This window comes from Rhinoderma darwinii, chromosome 6, assembly GCF_050947455.1.
Source record: "Rhinoderma darwinii isolate aRhiDar2 chromosome 6, aRhiDar2.hap1, whole genome shotgun sequence".
Taxonomy (NCBI): Eukaryota; Metazoa; Chordata; class Amphibia; order Anura; family Rhinodermatidae; genus Rhinoderma; species Rhinoderma darwinii.
In genome coordinates, this window is record NC_134692.1 from 65,045,842 (window position 1) to 65,061,358 (window position 15,517).

At 40.9% G+C, this 15,517-nt stretch overlaps 1 protein-coding gene across 1 annotated transcript in view; it reads left to right on the forward strand.

Moving 5' to 3' along the window:
• PIKFYVE (phosphoinositide kinase, FYVE-type zinc finger containing) overlaps nt 1–15,517 on the forward strand; it is a 256,730-nt gene that overhangs the window by 202,056 nt on the left and 39,157 nt on the right. The window contains 1 exon segment of the mRNA XM_075829901.1: nt 592–756. Coding sequence (XP_075686016.1) covers nt 592–756 — 165 coding nt within the window.

A 15,517-nucleotide genomic window follows, 5' to 3' on the forward strand; every position in this document is an offset into this window, starting at 1 on the left:
ACAATATTTTCAACTTTCATGGTCGGCCCGAAACCAATTAAAATTGTAACTTAAGGGACCACTATATTTCCTTTACATGATTATGGGGGCAGCCGTTGTACCTGAACTGCTTCAATAGCAGCACCAGAGATTTGCTGTATCTCAGGAACCTGGACATAAGAAAACGAATCCAGAAAATGACCTATTGATTTCTGCATAGGTTGCTGTGCAGGTAGGGGGAGGAACGGAGCTGTCGTCCTTCCCTATTATCCATGATGTGATCCTTTATTATCTGCTTCCAGCTTTTGTTATAGAGGTGTTACCTTATTGTAATCCTGACCTCTGATAATGACATGATTTCTGACCCTGCCTCCAGTATTCACAGCACAAGCTGAAAAATAACCTCCTACAAAACCGGTAATGTCGGCCAATTGCAAGGGGTCAGTGGCCAGTGTAAAAATTAAAGATTTATTTATTTTTTTTTCCTATAGAAAAATAAAAATTAACTGAATATTGACCTCTAACGATACATTTATGGCATAGAAAAGTGTTGAGCTTATGACATTTAAATGTCTTTTCCCTTATGGAAATGTTTTCACTTTTTTGGCACAGGTAAAAAGGCTTCAGGGGTCTTGTCATTCTTTCGTGGGACAGGTGGGAAGAGCCCAGACTTATCAGCACAAAGAAAGGAAACCTTACGCGGTGCTGACAGTGCCTATTATCAAGTGGGACAGATGGGCAGAGAAGGTGCAGAAAACCAAGGAGCTGAAAACCAAGGTACCTGTAAAATATGTATTGTACTACAAACTGTAAGAGAAGCAAGGCCTTCTGATGTTCCATTTTACACATTGCAATCTGTTTCTATTCTGTCAATGCAATATACAGACTAAGGCCTCATGCTTACAGCAGTGCCTGTAATCACGGCCGGCTGCATCCCGCATTTTCGGGCCATTCTCCCATACGAAGTATGGCAGCACGGCCCGAAAAATAGGACATGCTCCATAATTCCCGGCACGGTTGTACGGCACATAGCGATATGGAAAGATGTCTGCGGCCAATAGAACCGAATGAGTCCGAAATTGCAGACCGAATTCCGAAGATTTTTTTACAGTCGTGTGCATGGGGCCTAAGAGTAATCTGGGCCCCCGGGTCATTGGCTTTTTTCCAACCAGTATTGCTATTATACACTTGATTTGATTCAGTAAAATACATTTAAGGATCACTTGTATTTCATTTTTTTGAATGCCCTGCACTTTAAAGCATGTTTGTCTTTTACATTTGTTTTCTTAAAGCAATAGTGTAAGCTAAGGTAATAAACTTTGTAATATATATTGTTCAAGAAAAATGCCTATTTCTCCAAGTCTAGAGTCAGTGCAGCCGTCTACCAGGAAATTTTAGAGCACTTCATGCTTCCCTCTGCTGACAAACTTTATGGAGATGCTGACTGCCAAAAGTACCAATACCTGGTTTAATAACCAGTATCACTGCGCTTGATTGGCCAGCAAACTCGCCTGACCTAAACCCCATAGAGAATATATATATATGCACTACCGTTCAAAAGTTTGGGGTCACCCAGACAATTTTGTGTTTTCCATGAAAACTCACACTTATATTTATCAAATGAGTTGCAAAATGACTAGAAAATATAGTCAAGACATTGACAAGGTTAGAAATAATGATTTTTATTTGAAATAATAATTTTCTCCTTCAAAGTTTGCTTTCGTCAAAGAATGCTCCATTTGCAGCAATTACAGCATTGCAGACCTTTGGCATTCTAGCTGTTAATTTGCTGAGGTAATCGGGAGAAATTTCACCCCATGCTTCCAGAAGCCCCTCCCACAAGTTGGAATTGGCTTGATGGGCACTTCTTACGTACCATACGGTCAAGCTGCTCCCACAACAGCTCTATGGGGTTGGGATCTGGTGACTGCGCTGGCCACTCCATTACAGATAGAATACCAGCTGCCTGCTTCTTCCCTAAATAGTTCTTGCATAATTTGGAGGTGTGCTTTGGGTCATTGTCCTGATGTGGGATAAAATTGGCTCCAATCAAGCGCTGTCCACAGGGTATGGCATGGCGTTGCAAAATGGAGTGATAGCCTTCCTTATTCAAAATCCCTTTTACCTTGTACAAATCTCCCACTTTACCAGCACAAAAGCAACCCCAGACCATCACATTACCTCCACCATGCTTGACAGATGGCGTCAGGCATTCTTCCAGCATCTTTTCAGTTGTTCTGCGTCTCACAAATGTTCTTCTGTGTGATCCAAACACCTCAAACTTCGATTCGTCTGTCCATAACACTTTTTTCCAATCTTCCTCTGTCCAATGTCTGTGTGCTTTTGCCCATATTAATCTTTTCCTTTTATTAGCCAGTCTCAGATATGGCTTTTTCTTTGCCTGCCTGAAGGCCAGCATCCCGGAGTCGCCTCTTCACTGTAGACGTTGACACTGGCGTTTTGCGGGTACTATTTAATGAAGCTGCCAGTTGAGGACCTGTGAGGCGTCTATTTCTCAAACTAGAGACTCTAATGTACTTGTCTTGTTGCTCAGTTGTGCAGCGGGGCCTCCCACTTCTCTTTTCTACTCTGGTTAGAGCCTGTTTGTGCTATCCTCTGAAGGGAGTAGTACACACCGTTGTAGGAAATCTTCAGTTTCTTGGCAATTTCTCGCATTGAATAGCCTTCATTTCTAAGAACAAGAATAGACTGTCGAGTTTCACATGAAAGCTCTCTTTTTCTAGCCATTTTGAGAGTTTAATCGAACCCACAAATGTAATGCTCCAGATTCTCAACTAGCTCAAAGGAAGGTCAGTTTTATAGCTCCTCTAAACAGCAAAACTGTTTACAGCGGTGCTAACATAATTGCACAAGGGTTTTCAAGTGTTTTCTAATCATCCATTAGCCTTCAAAACACAGTTAGCAAACACAATGTACCATTAGAACACTGGAGTGATGGTTGCTGGAAATGGGCCTCTATACACCTATGTAGATATTGCATTAAAAACCAGATGTTTGCAGCTAGAATAGTCATTTAGCACATTAACAATGTATAGAGTGTATTTCTGATTAGTTTAATGTTATCTTCATTGAAAAAAAACTGTGCTTTTCTTTCAAAATTAAGGAAATTTCTAAGTAACCCTAAACTTTTGAACGGTAGTTGTGTATATATATATATATATATATATGTGTGTGTGTGTGTGTGTGTGTGTGTGTATATATATATATGTCTCTGTGTGTGTGTGTGTGTGTGTGTGTGTGTGTGTGTGTGTGTATATATATATATATATATACACATATACACACACACACACACACACACACACACACACACGCAGAGACATATATATATATATATATATATATATATATATATATATATATATATATATATATAAAATGAACCTCCTAAACGGATGCTGGATGTTTTTGCAGTGCTCCCAGCATTTCTCCGGTTGTAACTGAAATCTTGTAAGACTTCTTGTGCAATCCTCTAGTCTTCACACCAGCCTGAGCCACATCTTACAGTCTAAGACTTCATCTGTAATTGTAAATTGTAATTATTGATTTCTGTATCCAGTAGTTCTGGGCAGACTAACGCTGTTTCTTAAGTGAGGGAATGTGGGTCTAGCTCCCCATTACGCTGCACCTATTTATTATTCATGTAATTCAGTTTTCAGTAAACTAGTATTTACCTGTGTCATTTAGAAATGTGTAACTTATCATGACGATCCCACCTTTTGTATGAGGATCTTTTGCATTTTTATAGCCATTTCACAACTTTAATTTGGTGCTTGTGATGCTCATTAATTGGATCAAACCAAGCGCTTAAGGCAGCATTTTATCAGCAGCGAATAGCAGGAAATTGCTAGAGATTCCCATCTCATACATATTCATCAATCTAATGCAGGGTACTCTCCGAGCTTCCACAAGGCAATCTGCCTGACAATGTTCTATTTCTCCACACCATTTACTGAAACAGAACATCTTTTAACTGTTGCTGAGTAAAAAAAAAAAAAAAAAAAAAAGCGGAAACCTCATCTTTTTCTTGGATTTCTATCTCCGCTATGCAGCTACGAGTCTAGCTATGTAATCTACCACTTCACAACCTGTAATGTTATTTATGTGTGCAATCATTTCTTACTATGGTTCTTTGTGCCCCAAAATGCTGCTTTATTTTACTGCGTTTTAAGATGTTTATTGTTATTTTAAGTGCCTGCTTATTCCGTCAATTCTAAGCCACAATTTTGGGGGAACTATTGTTTTTGTGCTGTCAGCTCCTTTATGTCCTGATGGACAGGGTGACTGCTGGTATTTCAAAGGTTAAATCCAATAGTCTTCCTTGTGAGGCCAGCAGCATATTCTAGGCATGCCCTGTACAACCCTAGAACACTGGGTAGTGCAGGGCCCCACCAGCGCTAATAGACACTATTGGTGATTTGAACAATACAAACCATTGCTTACTTATAAGTCAGTCAGAATTTTTTTAAGCGGTTTACACCATGATATTATGGCGGGTCACCTTAAAGCGTACCTATCATTCCAGGTGAATTTTCAGAATGTGTGTACTTGTACCCACACTTTGTAGAGAAATACATTACAAAAGGTGACCGTTTCCCCCTCTGCATGCTGAAATTGTCAGTTTTCCCTGGACTAAGCGCCAAAAGGGGCAGGAACTACCGGTTATGTTTTCCCACACTCCGGAACATTGATTTAACCCCCTCTCCCCTCAATTCTGTGCCAACTGCTAATGTTTATCAATTAACCCCTTCAGGACACAGCCTGTTTTGGCCTGTTTTTCAAATCTGACATGTGTCGCTTTATGTGGTAATAACTCCGGAATGCTTTTACCTATCCAAGCGATTCTGAGATTTTCTCGTGACATATTGTACTTTATGTTAGTGAAAAACTTTAGTCGATACATTCAATATTTATTTGTGAAAAAGTCCCATTTTTGCAAAAATTAGCATTTTTCTCAATTTAAATGTATCTACTGGTAAAACAGATCGTAATACCACACAAAATAGTTATAAGTGAACATTTCACACATGTCTACTTTGTTTGCATAATTTTTTTCACGTCCTTTTATTTTTCTATGACGTCACAAGGCTTAGAACTTTAGCAGCAATTTCTCATATTTTCAAGAAAGTTTCAAAATGCTAATTTTACAGGGACCAGTTCAATCCTGAAGTGCCTTTGAGGGCGTTATATATTAGAAAGTTCCCATAAAACACCCCATTTTAAAAAAAATGCACCCCTCAAAGTATTCAAAACCGCATTCAGAAAGTATTTTTAACCCTTTAGGGGTTTCACATGAATTAAGGCAAAGTAAATGTGTGACCAACAATTTACCTTCAAAACAGCATCGGTCCAGAGCGCCTCCTGCCATTTTTGTGTACCCCAGTTTCTATGTCTTCGTGCATAGTTGAGTCGCTTGGTCTTGTTTCCACGTCAAAGGTATGGCTTTTTTATATATTAGAAAGTTCCCATAAAACACTCCATTTTAAAAAAAATGCACCCCTCAAAGTATTCAAAACCGCATTCAGAAAGTATTTTAACCCTTTAGGCATTTCACATGAATTAAGGCAAAGTAAATGTGAAATTTACAAATTATTTTTTTTTGCAGAAATTCATTTGTAATACATTTTTTTTCTGTAACACAGAAGATTTTACCAGGGAAACGCAACTCAATATTTATTGCCCAGATTCTGCAGTTTTTAGAAATATCCAACACGTGGCTCTAGTGCGGTAATGGACTGAAACACCGGCCTCAGAAGCAAAGGAGCACCTAGTGGATTTTGGGGCCTCCTTTTTTAGGAATATATTTTAGGCACCATATCAGGATTGAAGAGGTCGTGTGGTGCCAAAACAGTCGAAACCCCCCAAAAAGTGACCTAATTTTGGAAACTACACCCCTCAAGGTCTTTTTCTAGGGGTATAGTTAGCATTTTGACCCCACAGTTTTCTTGCAGAATTTAGTGGAATTAGTCTGTGAAGATGAAAATCACCTTTTTTTTTCCTGCAAAAACATAGAATTTTTACAAGGGATAAAAGAGAGAAAGCACCCAAATGTATTTGCGGTTTGAAAATTGGAAAAAATTGTGACTCCTCCATTGTTTTTGGGGTTTTGTTTTTACGTCTTTCACCGTGCAGTAAAAACGACATTATTTTTATTCTGCGTCTCAATACGATTACGGTGATACTAAATTTATATAGTTTTTTTTTTATATTTTTTAACTTTTACAAAGAAAAGACTATTTGTTAAAAAAAATAGTTTTGTATCATCACATTCTGAGAGCCATAACTTTTTTACTTTTTTGGTCGATTGAGCAGTGTAATGGCTTATTTTTGTCGGGAGGAGCTGTAGCTTTTATTGGTATCATTTTATGGTACATACAACTTCTTGATCACTTATTATTTTCTTTTTTTTTTATAACTAAAAAAACTGCGATTTTGTCGTTTTAAATTCTTTATTACTTATGGCGTTCACTGTGCGCAATAAATAATGTTTTACTTTTTTGTGCGATTACAGCGATACCATATGTGTATAGTTTCTTTTATGTTTTGCAGCGTTTGCACAATAAAATGAAGTTTCTATAAAATAATTTATTTTCTGAGACACCATATTCTGAGAGCCGTAACTTTTTAATTTTTTAGTCAATAAAGCTGTGGGAGGCCTTGTTTTTTGCGGGACGGGTTGTAGTGTTTGTTAGTTTGTTTTTTTTGGGGGGTAAATGCGACTTTTTGATCACTTTTTATTCTACATCTTGGAAGGGGTGGAGAGGAAAAAATAGCGATGCTGGCATAGTTTTTCGTTTTATTTTGTTTGATGCGTTCACCGTGCGGGAAAAATAACATTATAGTTTCATAGTTTGGGTTGTTATGAACGCGGTGATACCAAATATGTGCACTTTTTTTTAACGGTTTCATTTTTTTCCTATAATAAATTACTTATTTTTGGGGAAAAAAAACTTTTATATACTTTTTTTTTTTTTTTTACTTTTTATACTTTCTTTTTTTACCTGCAGCTCTGATCACTCCTAGAATACATTACACCACTTAGTAGTGTAATGTATTCCAACTGTCAGTATGATGTCACATTCACTCTGACAGTAAGTCTACGAGGACCAGCTAGAGGCTGGTCCTCATATGCTTCCATACATGGCAGACCCGGAGTCCGTTGTCTGGCCTCCGGATGCCATCACAAGCATTAGCAACCCCCACAATTGCAGGGGGCTGCCGATGTGCTACAAACCCCCTAATTGCGGCGATCGCAATCGATCGCATTTAAGGTGTTAATTGCCAAAATCAGCGGTGATGAGCCGCTGATCGGCAACACTGGAGTGTCAGCTGTCGGGGACAGATGACCTCCCGGTTTCCAATGCTCACCTTGTCGCTGACAGTGTGCATCGGGAACGACACTGTGACTTCCTGTCACTCTGACAGGAAGCCTATCGGGACCAGCCGGAGGTTGGTCCTGATGGCCCTCCGTCCATGGCAGACTCGGAGGCCATTGTTTGGCTTCCATTTGCCATGCTAACTATCGGCAAACCCTGCGATTTCAGACCAGGGTTTGCCGATATGCTAGAAACCCGTAAATTGCGGTGATCGCAACCGATCGCCGCATTTAAGGAGTTAATTCGGCAAAATCAGCGGCAGAGGTCCGCTGGCCGGCAAGAGTGGAGTGTCAGTTGTCGGCAACAGCTGACCTCCCGATTCCCGGTGCACACTGTCGCCGACAGTGTGCACCAGAAACAACTCAGTAACTATACGTCCATGTGCGGGAAGTAACCTCCTGCAATGTCGTATAGTTACTTACTTGTGCGGATAGGGGTTAAGAAGATGCAAAGTGAATGAACAGAAGAGAAATCTAAATCAAATCAATGTTTGGTGTGACCAACAATTTACCTTCAAACCAGCATCGGTCCAGAGCGCCTCCTGCCATTTTTGTGTACCCCAGTTTCTATGTCTTCGTGCATAGTTGAGTCGCTTGGTCTTGTTTCCACGTCGAAGGTATGGCTTTTTGAAGGCAATTCTTTCATGAAGACCACTTATGGCCAAACTTCTCCGAACAGTAGATGGATGTACCTAAGTCCCTCTGGTTTCTGCCAGTTCTGAGCTGATGGCATTGCTGGACATCTTAAAATTTCAAAGGAAAGCAAGCATGATGTGTGTTTGATCTTCTGCACTAAGTTTCCTTTGCAAACGTCTACAGTCCTCAACGTTGCCCGTTTCTTTGTGCATCTTCAAAAGAGCTTGAACAGCACATCTTGAAACCCCGGTCTGCTTTGAAATCTTTGCCTCGGAGAGATATTGATGCAGTATAACTACCTTGTGTCTTGCTGGTGTGCTCAGTCTTGCCATGGAGGACCTGTGACATGAAACTGTCTTCTACAACCTCACCTTTTGTAGGAGAGTTTGGCTGTTCCTCACCTAGTTTTAAGCCTCCTACACAGCCGTTTCAGTTGATGACTGTTTCAACCTACATATGAAAATGATGATCATTATCACTAGAGATGAGCGAACCGGGACAACCGAACCCGGTTTCGGTCCGAACATCGTGAGAAGTTCGGTTCGCAGCGAATCCAAACTTCACCGGGTACGGCCGAACACGTTTTGACCGAACCCGGCTTATGAGTCACTGATTTTCCGGTACGCGACGTCAGGAGATAGTCACTGTCCAGAGTGCTGAAAAAGTTAAGCGATCGGCAGTAACTGTTTCAGCACCCTGGACAGTGACTTCCGATCACAATATACATCAACGTGTAAAAAAAAATAGAAGTTCCTACTTACCGATAACTCCGTGCTTCTTCCTCCAGTCCGACTTCCCGGGATAACGATTCAGTCCAAGTGACCGCTGAGCGGTCACATGGACTGCCGCGTCATCCAGGGAGGTCGGACTGGATGCCGAAAGAGGGACGCGTCACCAAGGCAACGGTAACGCGTCCCTCTCTTGACATCCAGCCCGACATCCCTGGATGACAAGACAGTCCATGTGACCGCTGCAGCATGTGATTGGCTGCAGCGGTCACATTGGCTGAAACGTCATCCAGGGATGTCGGGCCGGATGTCGAGAGGGACGCGTCACCAAGGCAACGGCCGGGAGGCCGGACTGGAGGAAGAAGCAGGAAGTTCTCGGTAAGTACGAACGTCTTTTTTTTTTTTTTGCAGGTTGCTCTATATTGTGATCGGAATTCACTGTCCAGGGTGCTGAAAGAGTTACTGCCGATCAGTTAACTCTTTCAGCACCCTGGACAGTGACTATTTACGGACGTCGCCTAGCAACGCTGCCGTAATGCCGGGTGCACACATGTAGCCACCCGTCATTACGGGAGCTCCATACACGATTTTTATGGGCTTTCTTGAATTACAGGTTCGGTCCGAATCAAACTTTTTCAAGAAATTCGCCGAACCGAACTTATCATAAGTTCACTCATCTCTAATTATCACCTTTTTGGTATAATTCTTTAACCCCTTCCCGCCATTTCACGTACAGTTACGTGATGGGAGATGGCCTTTTCCCGCATCTCCACGTAACTGTACGTGATGGAGATGAAGCTGGCTCAGGAGCTGAGCCAGCGACATCACCGCCGGGTGACAGCTGTATGTTACAGCTGGCACCCTGAGGTATCGGCCAGGACCGGAGCTAGCCTCCGATCCGACCGATTAACCCCTCACATGCTGCGTTCAATAGAGATCGCAGCATGTGAGGAGTTTATAGCCACCGGCGCCCCAGCAACGTGATCGCTGGGTTGCCGGTGGCTGCAAATGCGATCGGAGGGGTAATACTTACCTCCCGGTCCACCAGTAACGGAATCCTCCTATGCCCCGTCGTCGGCGGGGCCCAGGAGGCTTCCGGTACCATCGGCAAGATGGCGCCGGCTCAGCTTCCGGCTCAGAAGCTGAGCCGGCGTCATCAGCAGTGGGTGTCCGCTGTATGTTACAGCGGACACCCCGATCGAACGCCAGAAACCGGAGCTAGCTCAGATTCCTGGCATTAACCCCTTCAATGCAGCGATTCAATTCAATCGCTGCATCAAAGTGGTTTGTATGCAATCGTCAGCCTTGCCATGCGATGGCAAGGCTGGCGACTGCTACTATGGCAACAGAATGCCTAACAATGGCTTCCTATCTGCCATTACGTTAGCCGATTAGGCCCCGCCCGGAGGCGGAGCCTGATCGGCTTGCTGTCAGTGAACAACTGACAGTTCTAATACATTGCACTACATAGGTAGTGCAATGTATTAGAACATCAAAAAAACAGTTGGACCTTCAAGTCCCCTAGTGGGACTAAAGAAAAGTGTAAAAAAAAGTGTAAAAAAAGTAAAAATAAAAGTTGTAAAAAATACAATAAAAGTTTCAAATAATAACACAAAACACAATCGCCCTTTTTCCCTTATCAAGTCTTTTATTATTGAAAAAAATAATAAAGCCATACATATTTGGTATCGCTGCGACCGTAACGACCTTAACTATAAAAATATTATGTTATTTATTCCGCACAGTGAACGCCGTAATAAAAATAACTAAAAAATACTGACTTATTTGCTATTTTTTGGTCACTTTGTCTTCCAAAAATTGAAATAAAAAGTGATCAAAAAGTCGCATGTATCCAAAAATGGTACCTATAAAAACTATAACTCGTCTCGCTAAAAACAAGCCCTCATACAGCTCCGTCGACGAAAAATTTAAAACCGTTATGGCTCTCACAACTTGGCGACAGAAAAAATCCATTCTCTTTACAAAAGTTATTTTATTGTGCAAAAAGTTGTAAAACTTAAAAAGGGCTATAAATTAGGTATTACCGGAATCGGACTGACCTGCAGAATAAAGGTAACATGTAATTTATAACGCGTGGTGAACGCTGTATAAAAAGAACTAAAAAAATATGCCAGAATTGCTGTTTTTTGGTCACCTTGCCTCCCAAAAAAAAAAAGGATAACAAGTGATCAAAAAGTCGCATGTACCCCAAAATGGTACCAATAAAAGCTACAGCTCGTCACACAAAAAAAAACAGCCCTCATACCACTACGTCTATGAAAAAATAAAATTAGTCAAGGCACCAATAAGCCAGGAAATAAAAATATGCAGTTGTGCCCGAGGGGAACGTTTCTTCTGTTTCAAGTGGCGAATTATCAAGGCCCCTAAAATTAGGGAACCAGGAAGGGGAGGGTCCAAACATATCTGCTGGAAGCGAGGGCGCCCGTATTATACCAGGACAACACTTTCCTGCAAAATTCCCCAAACTGCAAAGGTGCGGAGTGTGGACCAAAAGGGGGATAAGTAAAGACCATTTATTAGTGCGACACCGGCCTGTGCAGAAAGGATTGTGTCACAGCATAACACACATCTATGGATTATTTTATTGTTTTTTTTTACCCCACTATACCACCTGACTATGCCCCTTATATACTCCGCCCGCCTTACATGTACCCCCACATTATAAACGGAAACACCAGTAAGACTCAAAACAAAAACTACTACAAGCAAAATCCACGCTCCAAAAGCCAAATGGCGCTACCTCCATTCTGAACCCTACAGTGTGCCCAAACAGCAGTTTACTTCCACATATATGGCATCGCCATACCCGGGAGAACCCTTTTAACAATTTTTGGGGTGTGTGTCTCCAGTGGCACAAGCTGGGCGCCACATATTGGCATATCTATTGAAAAACCATTTTCACTCTGCAACATCGCGTGCACACCAATTTCTGCCAATCACCTGTGGGGTTAATATGCTCACTACACCCCTAGGTGAATACCTTGAGGGGTGTAGTTTCCAAAATGGGGTCACTTCTGGGGGGGGATCCACTGTTTTGGTCCCACAGGGACTTTGCAAATGCGACATAGCGACCAGAAACCAATCCAGAAAAATCTGTACTCCAAAAGCCAAATTGCGCTCCTTCCCTTCTGAGCCCTACTCTGTGCCTAATCAGCAGTTTATTACCACATATGTGGTATTGCCGTACACAGGAGAAGTTGCTTTACAAGTGTTGGGGTGCTTTTTTTCATTTATTTGTTGAGAATATGAAACATTTTCAGCTAAAACTACGTCTTATTGAAGAAAAAGGATTTTTTTTATTTTCACTGCCCAATTCTAATAAAATCTATGAAACACCTGTGGGGTCAAAATGCTCACTACACCCCTAGATGAATTCCTCAAGGGGTGTAGTTTCGTGAATCGAGTCACTTTTGGGGAGTTTCCACTGTACTGGTACCTTAGGAGCTTTGCAAATGTGACATGCTGTCAAGAAACCAATCCAGCAAAATCTGTGCTCCAAAAGCCAAACGGCACTCCTTCTATTCTGATCCTTGCCGTATGCCCAAACAGCAGTTTATGACCATAAATGGGGTATTGCCGTACTCCAGAGAAGTTGCTTTACAAATGTTGGGGTTCTTTTATTCCTTTATTTGTTGAGAAAATAAAAAATGTTGAGCTAAAGCTACGTCTTATTGGAAAAAAATGATTTTTTTTATCTTCACTGCCCAATTCTAATAAAATCTATGAAACCCCTGTGGGTTCAAAATGCTCACTACACCCCTAGATGGATTCTTCAAGGGGTGTAGTTTCCTAAATGGAGTAACTTTTTTGGTGTGTTCACTGTTTTGGTCCCTTAGGGGCTTTGCAAATGCGACGGGGGTCTCCGCAAACCATTCCTGCTAAATTTGAGCTCCAAAAGCCAAATGGCGCTCTTTCCCTTCTAAGCTCCGCCGTGTGTCCAAACAGCCGTTTATGACCACATGCAGGGTATTGTTTTACTCGGGAGAAATTGCTTTACAAAAGTAGTGGTGCATTTTCTCCTTTTAGTCCTTGTGGAAATTAGAAAAAATAAGCTAAACCTACATTTTCTTTGAAAGAATGTAGATTTTCATTTTCACGGTCTACTTCCAATAATTTCTGCAAAAAACCTGCGGGGTCAAAATGCTCACTATACCCCTAGATAATTTCCTCAAGGGGTATAGTTTCCAAAATGGGGTTACTTTTGGGGGATTTCCACTGTTTTGGTGCCGCAAGAGCCTTTCAAACCCGACATGGAGCCTAAAATATTTTCTAATAAAAAGGAGGCCCCAAAATCCTCTAGTGTTCCTTTGCTTCTGAGGCCGGTGCTTCAGTCCATTACCGCACTAGGGCCACATGTGGGGTATTTCTAAAAACTGCAGAATCTGGGCAATAGATATTGAGTTGCGTTTCTCTGGTAAAACTTTCTGTGTTACAAAAAAAATAGATGAAAAATGAATTTCTGCAAAAAAAAAAAGAAATTTGAACATTTCACATCTACTTTGCCTTAATTCCTGTGAAACATCTAAAGGGTTAAGAAATTTCTAAATGCTGTTTTGAATACTTTGAGGGGTGAAGTTTTTAAAATGGGGTGAGTTATCGAGGGTTTCTAATATATAAGGCCCTAAAATCCACTTCACAACTGAACTGGCCCCTGTAAAAATAGCCTTTTGAAATCTTGAAAATGTGAGAAATTGCTGCTAAAGTTCTAAGCCTTGTGATGTCATAGAAAAATAAAAGGATGTTCAAAAAACGATGCCAATCTAAAGTAGACATATGGGGGATGTTAATTAGCAACAATTTTGTGTGGTATTACTATCTGTCTTACAAGCAGATACATATAAATTTAGAAAAATGCTAATTTTTGCAATTTTTCGCTAAATTTTGGTGTTTTTCACAATTAAATACTTAATGTATCGAGCAAATTTTGCCAGTAACATAAAGTCCAATGTGTCACGAGAAAACAATCTCAGAATCGCTTGGATAGGTAAAAGCATTGCGGAGTTATTACCACATAAAGTGAAACATGTCAGATTTGAAAAAATTGGCTGTGTCCTGAAGGCCAAAACAGGCTGTGTCTTGAAGGGGTTAATCATACATTAGACTTTAAATCTACAAAATCCATGACTTTGTGCAAGCGTACCCAGAAGAATTGATGCTGTTTTTGAAGGCAAAGGGTGGTCACATAAAATATTGATTTGATTTACATTACTCTTCTGTTTATTCACTTTGTATTTTGTTAATTGATTAAAAAAAAAACTATTAACACTTATATTTATGAAAGCATTCTTATTTTGCAGCATTTTCAACAACTACCTAAACAGGACAGTACTGTATATATTAGCGGTTAATTTATAATCATTTTTTGAGGAAAAAATGCTGAAAAAAAACTATTCCGATGCAGTTTTTATAAATGATGCTATAGGTTGATTGTACAGGTTGTTAGTGCATACCCAAGTATTCCCTGACAACAGGAAATATGGTCAGACAGCCTAGGGTTCATTAAAGGACCCTGGCTGTTTGCCTATGAGCCTTTCAGTCCCTCCCTTTGAATGGTATAATCAGCATTGATCGTGGCATCAAAGGGTTAAATGGCAGAGATCAGACACTCAGTACTGTTGCCCTGCTCCTGATCGCATCATGTGGCAACTGCTTGTTGCTCATAACGACCATACTTGTCATCGGTCTAAACCGTTGAAGAGCCTGCCCTTAGTAGTGCTGCTCTCAATGAAGCTCCGGTACGTCTAATACTTACTAGAAGATGATCTGTTCAGCAGGAGGGTTTCTATGTACTCGTGTGAGCAGGGAGTTTCCTTTTCTACCTTCTCTTCCCCTCTCCTTCACACAGGGTCTGTGTAAAATGATCCCCCATTGAGATGCTTCCCTTCCTCCCCGTTAACTTTTGTTTTCCGTAAATGCAGAGTTCCTGAATAGCTAGGCCTAGTCCACACTGAGTTTTTTTTGCAGGCAGAAAAAATATCCCTCAAGGTTCCTGAAGGAATTTTGAGGCAGATTTTGACTTGTCATCGTTGTTTGACGCTTTTTTTCTTCCTTTTTTCTTTTTCCAGTGCTTTTTGCCCACGGCCGTAAAATCGAATGCAAAAACTGCCACGAAAAAAACGCTCCAAACGAGCGCTGCAGGTTTTTTTCTGCCTTCCATTGAGGTTAGAGGTGGATGCTCTAAGCCGCTGGAAGAAAGAGCATGCCACTTTGTTTTTCCACAAGTGGCCAAAAGCTGCCTAGGAAAAAAACGCCTCTGCCTTCCATTGAAATCAATGGGGGGCAATTTGGCCAATTTTTTTTGTGCTAATTTTGACATGGTTTCCGTGTCAAAACCCGCGCCAAAAAAACAGATTTTATAGACTGTGCAATAGCCTAGATATAGGGGGACAGAGGATTGTGATAAGTAGAGACGGGCATTTTTCTTTAATATTTTATATTATAAAGTTTATTATCTTTGCTTACACTTTTGATTAAAAAAATAAAATAAGGAATAAGAGCGCTTTAAGAAAGAAACGAATATACAAATCTGAAGAATACATATTGGATGTGCACATTGCAGGGTAAATGCCAGGTTCACTTCAGACAGTGTTCATAATTGCCAGATAAATCTAGTGTGTTGACACCGGACTCCTGCGTTATTAATATGCTGGACTAGAGCGGAGTAATCTAGTCCACAGCGGAACATTGATTAACTAACTGGAGGACAAGGTCCAATGTCCGTTTTTATTTGCCTTGCAATTTAATAACCAAAATTGAT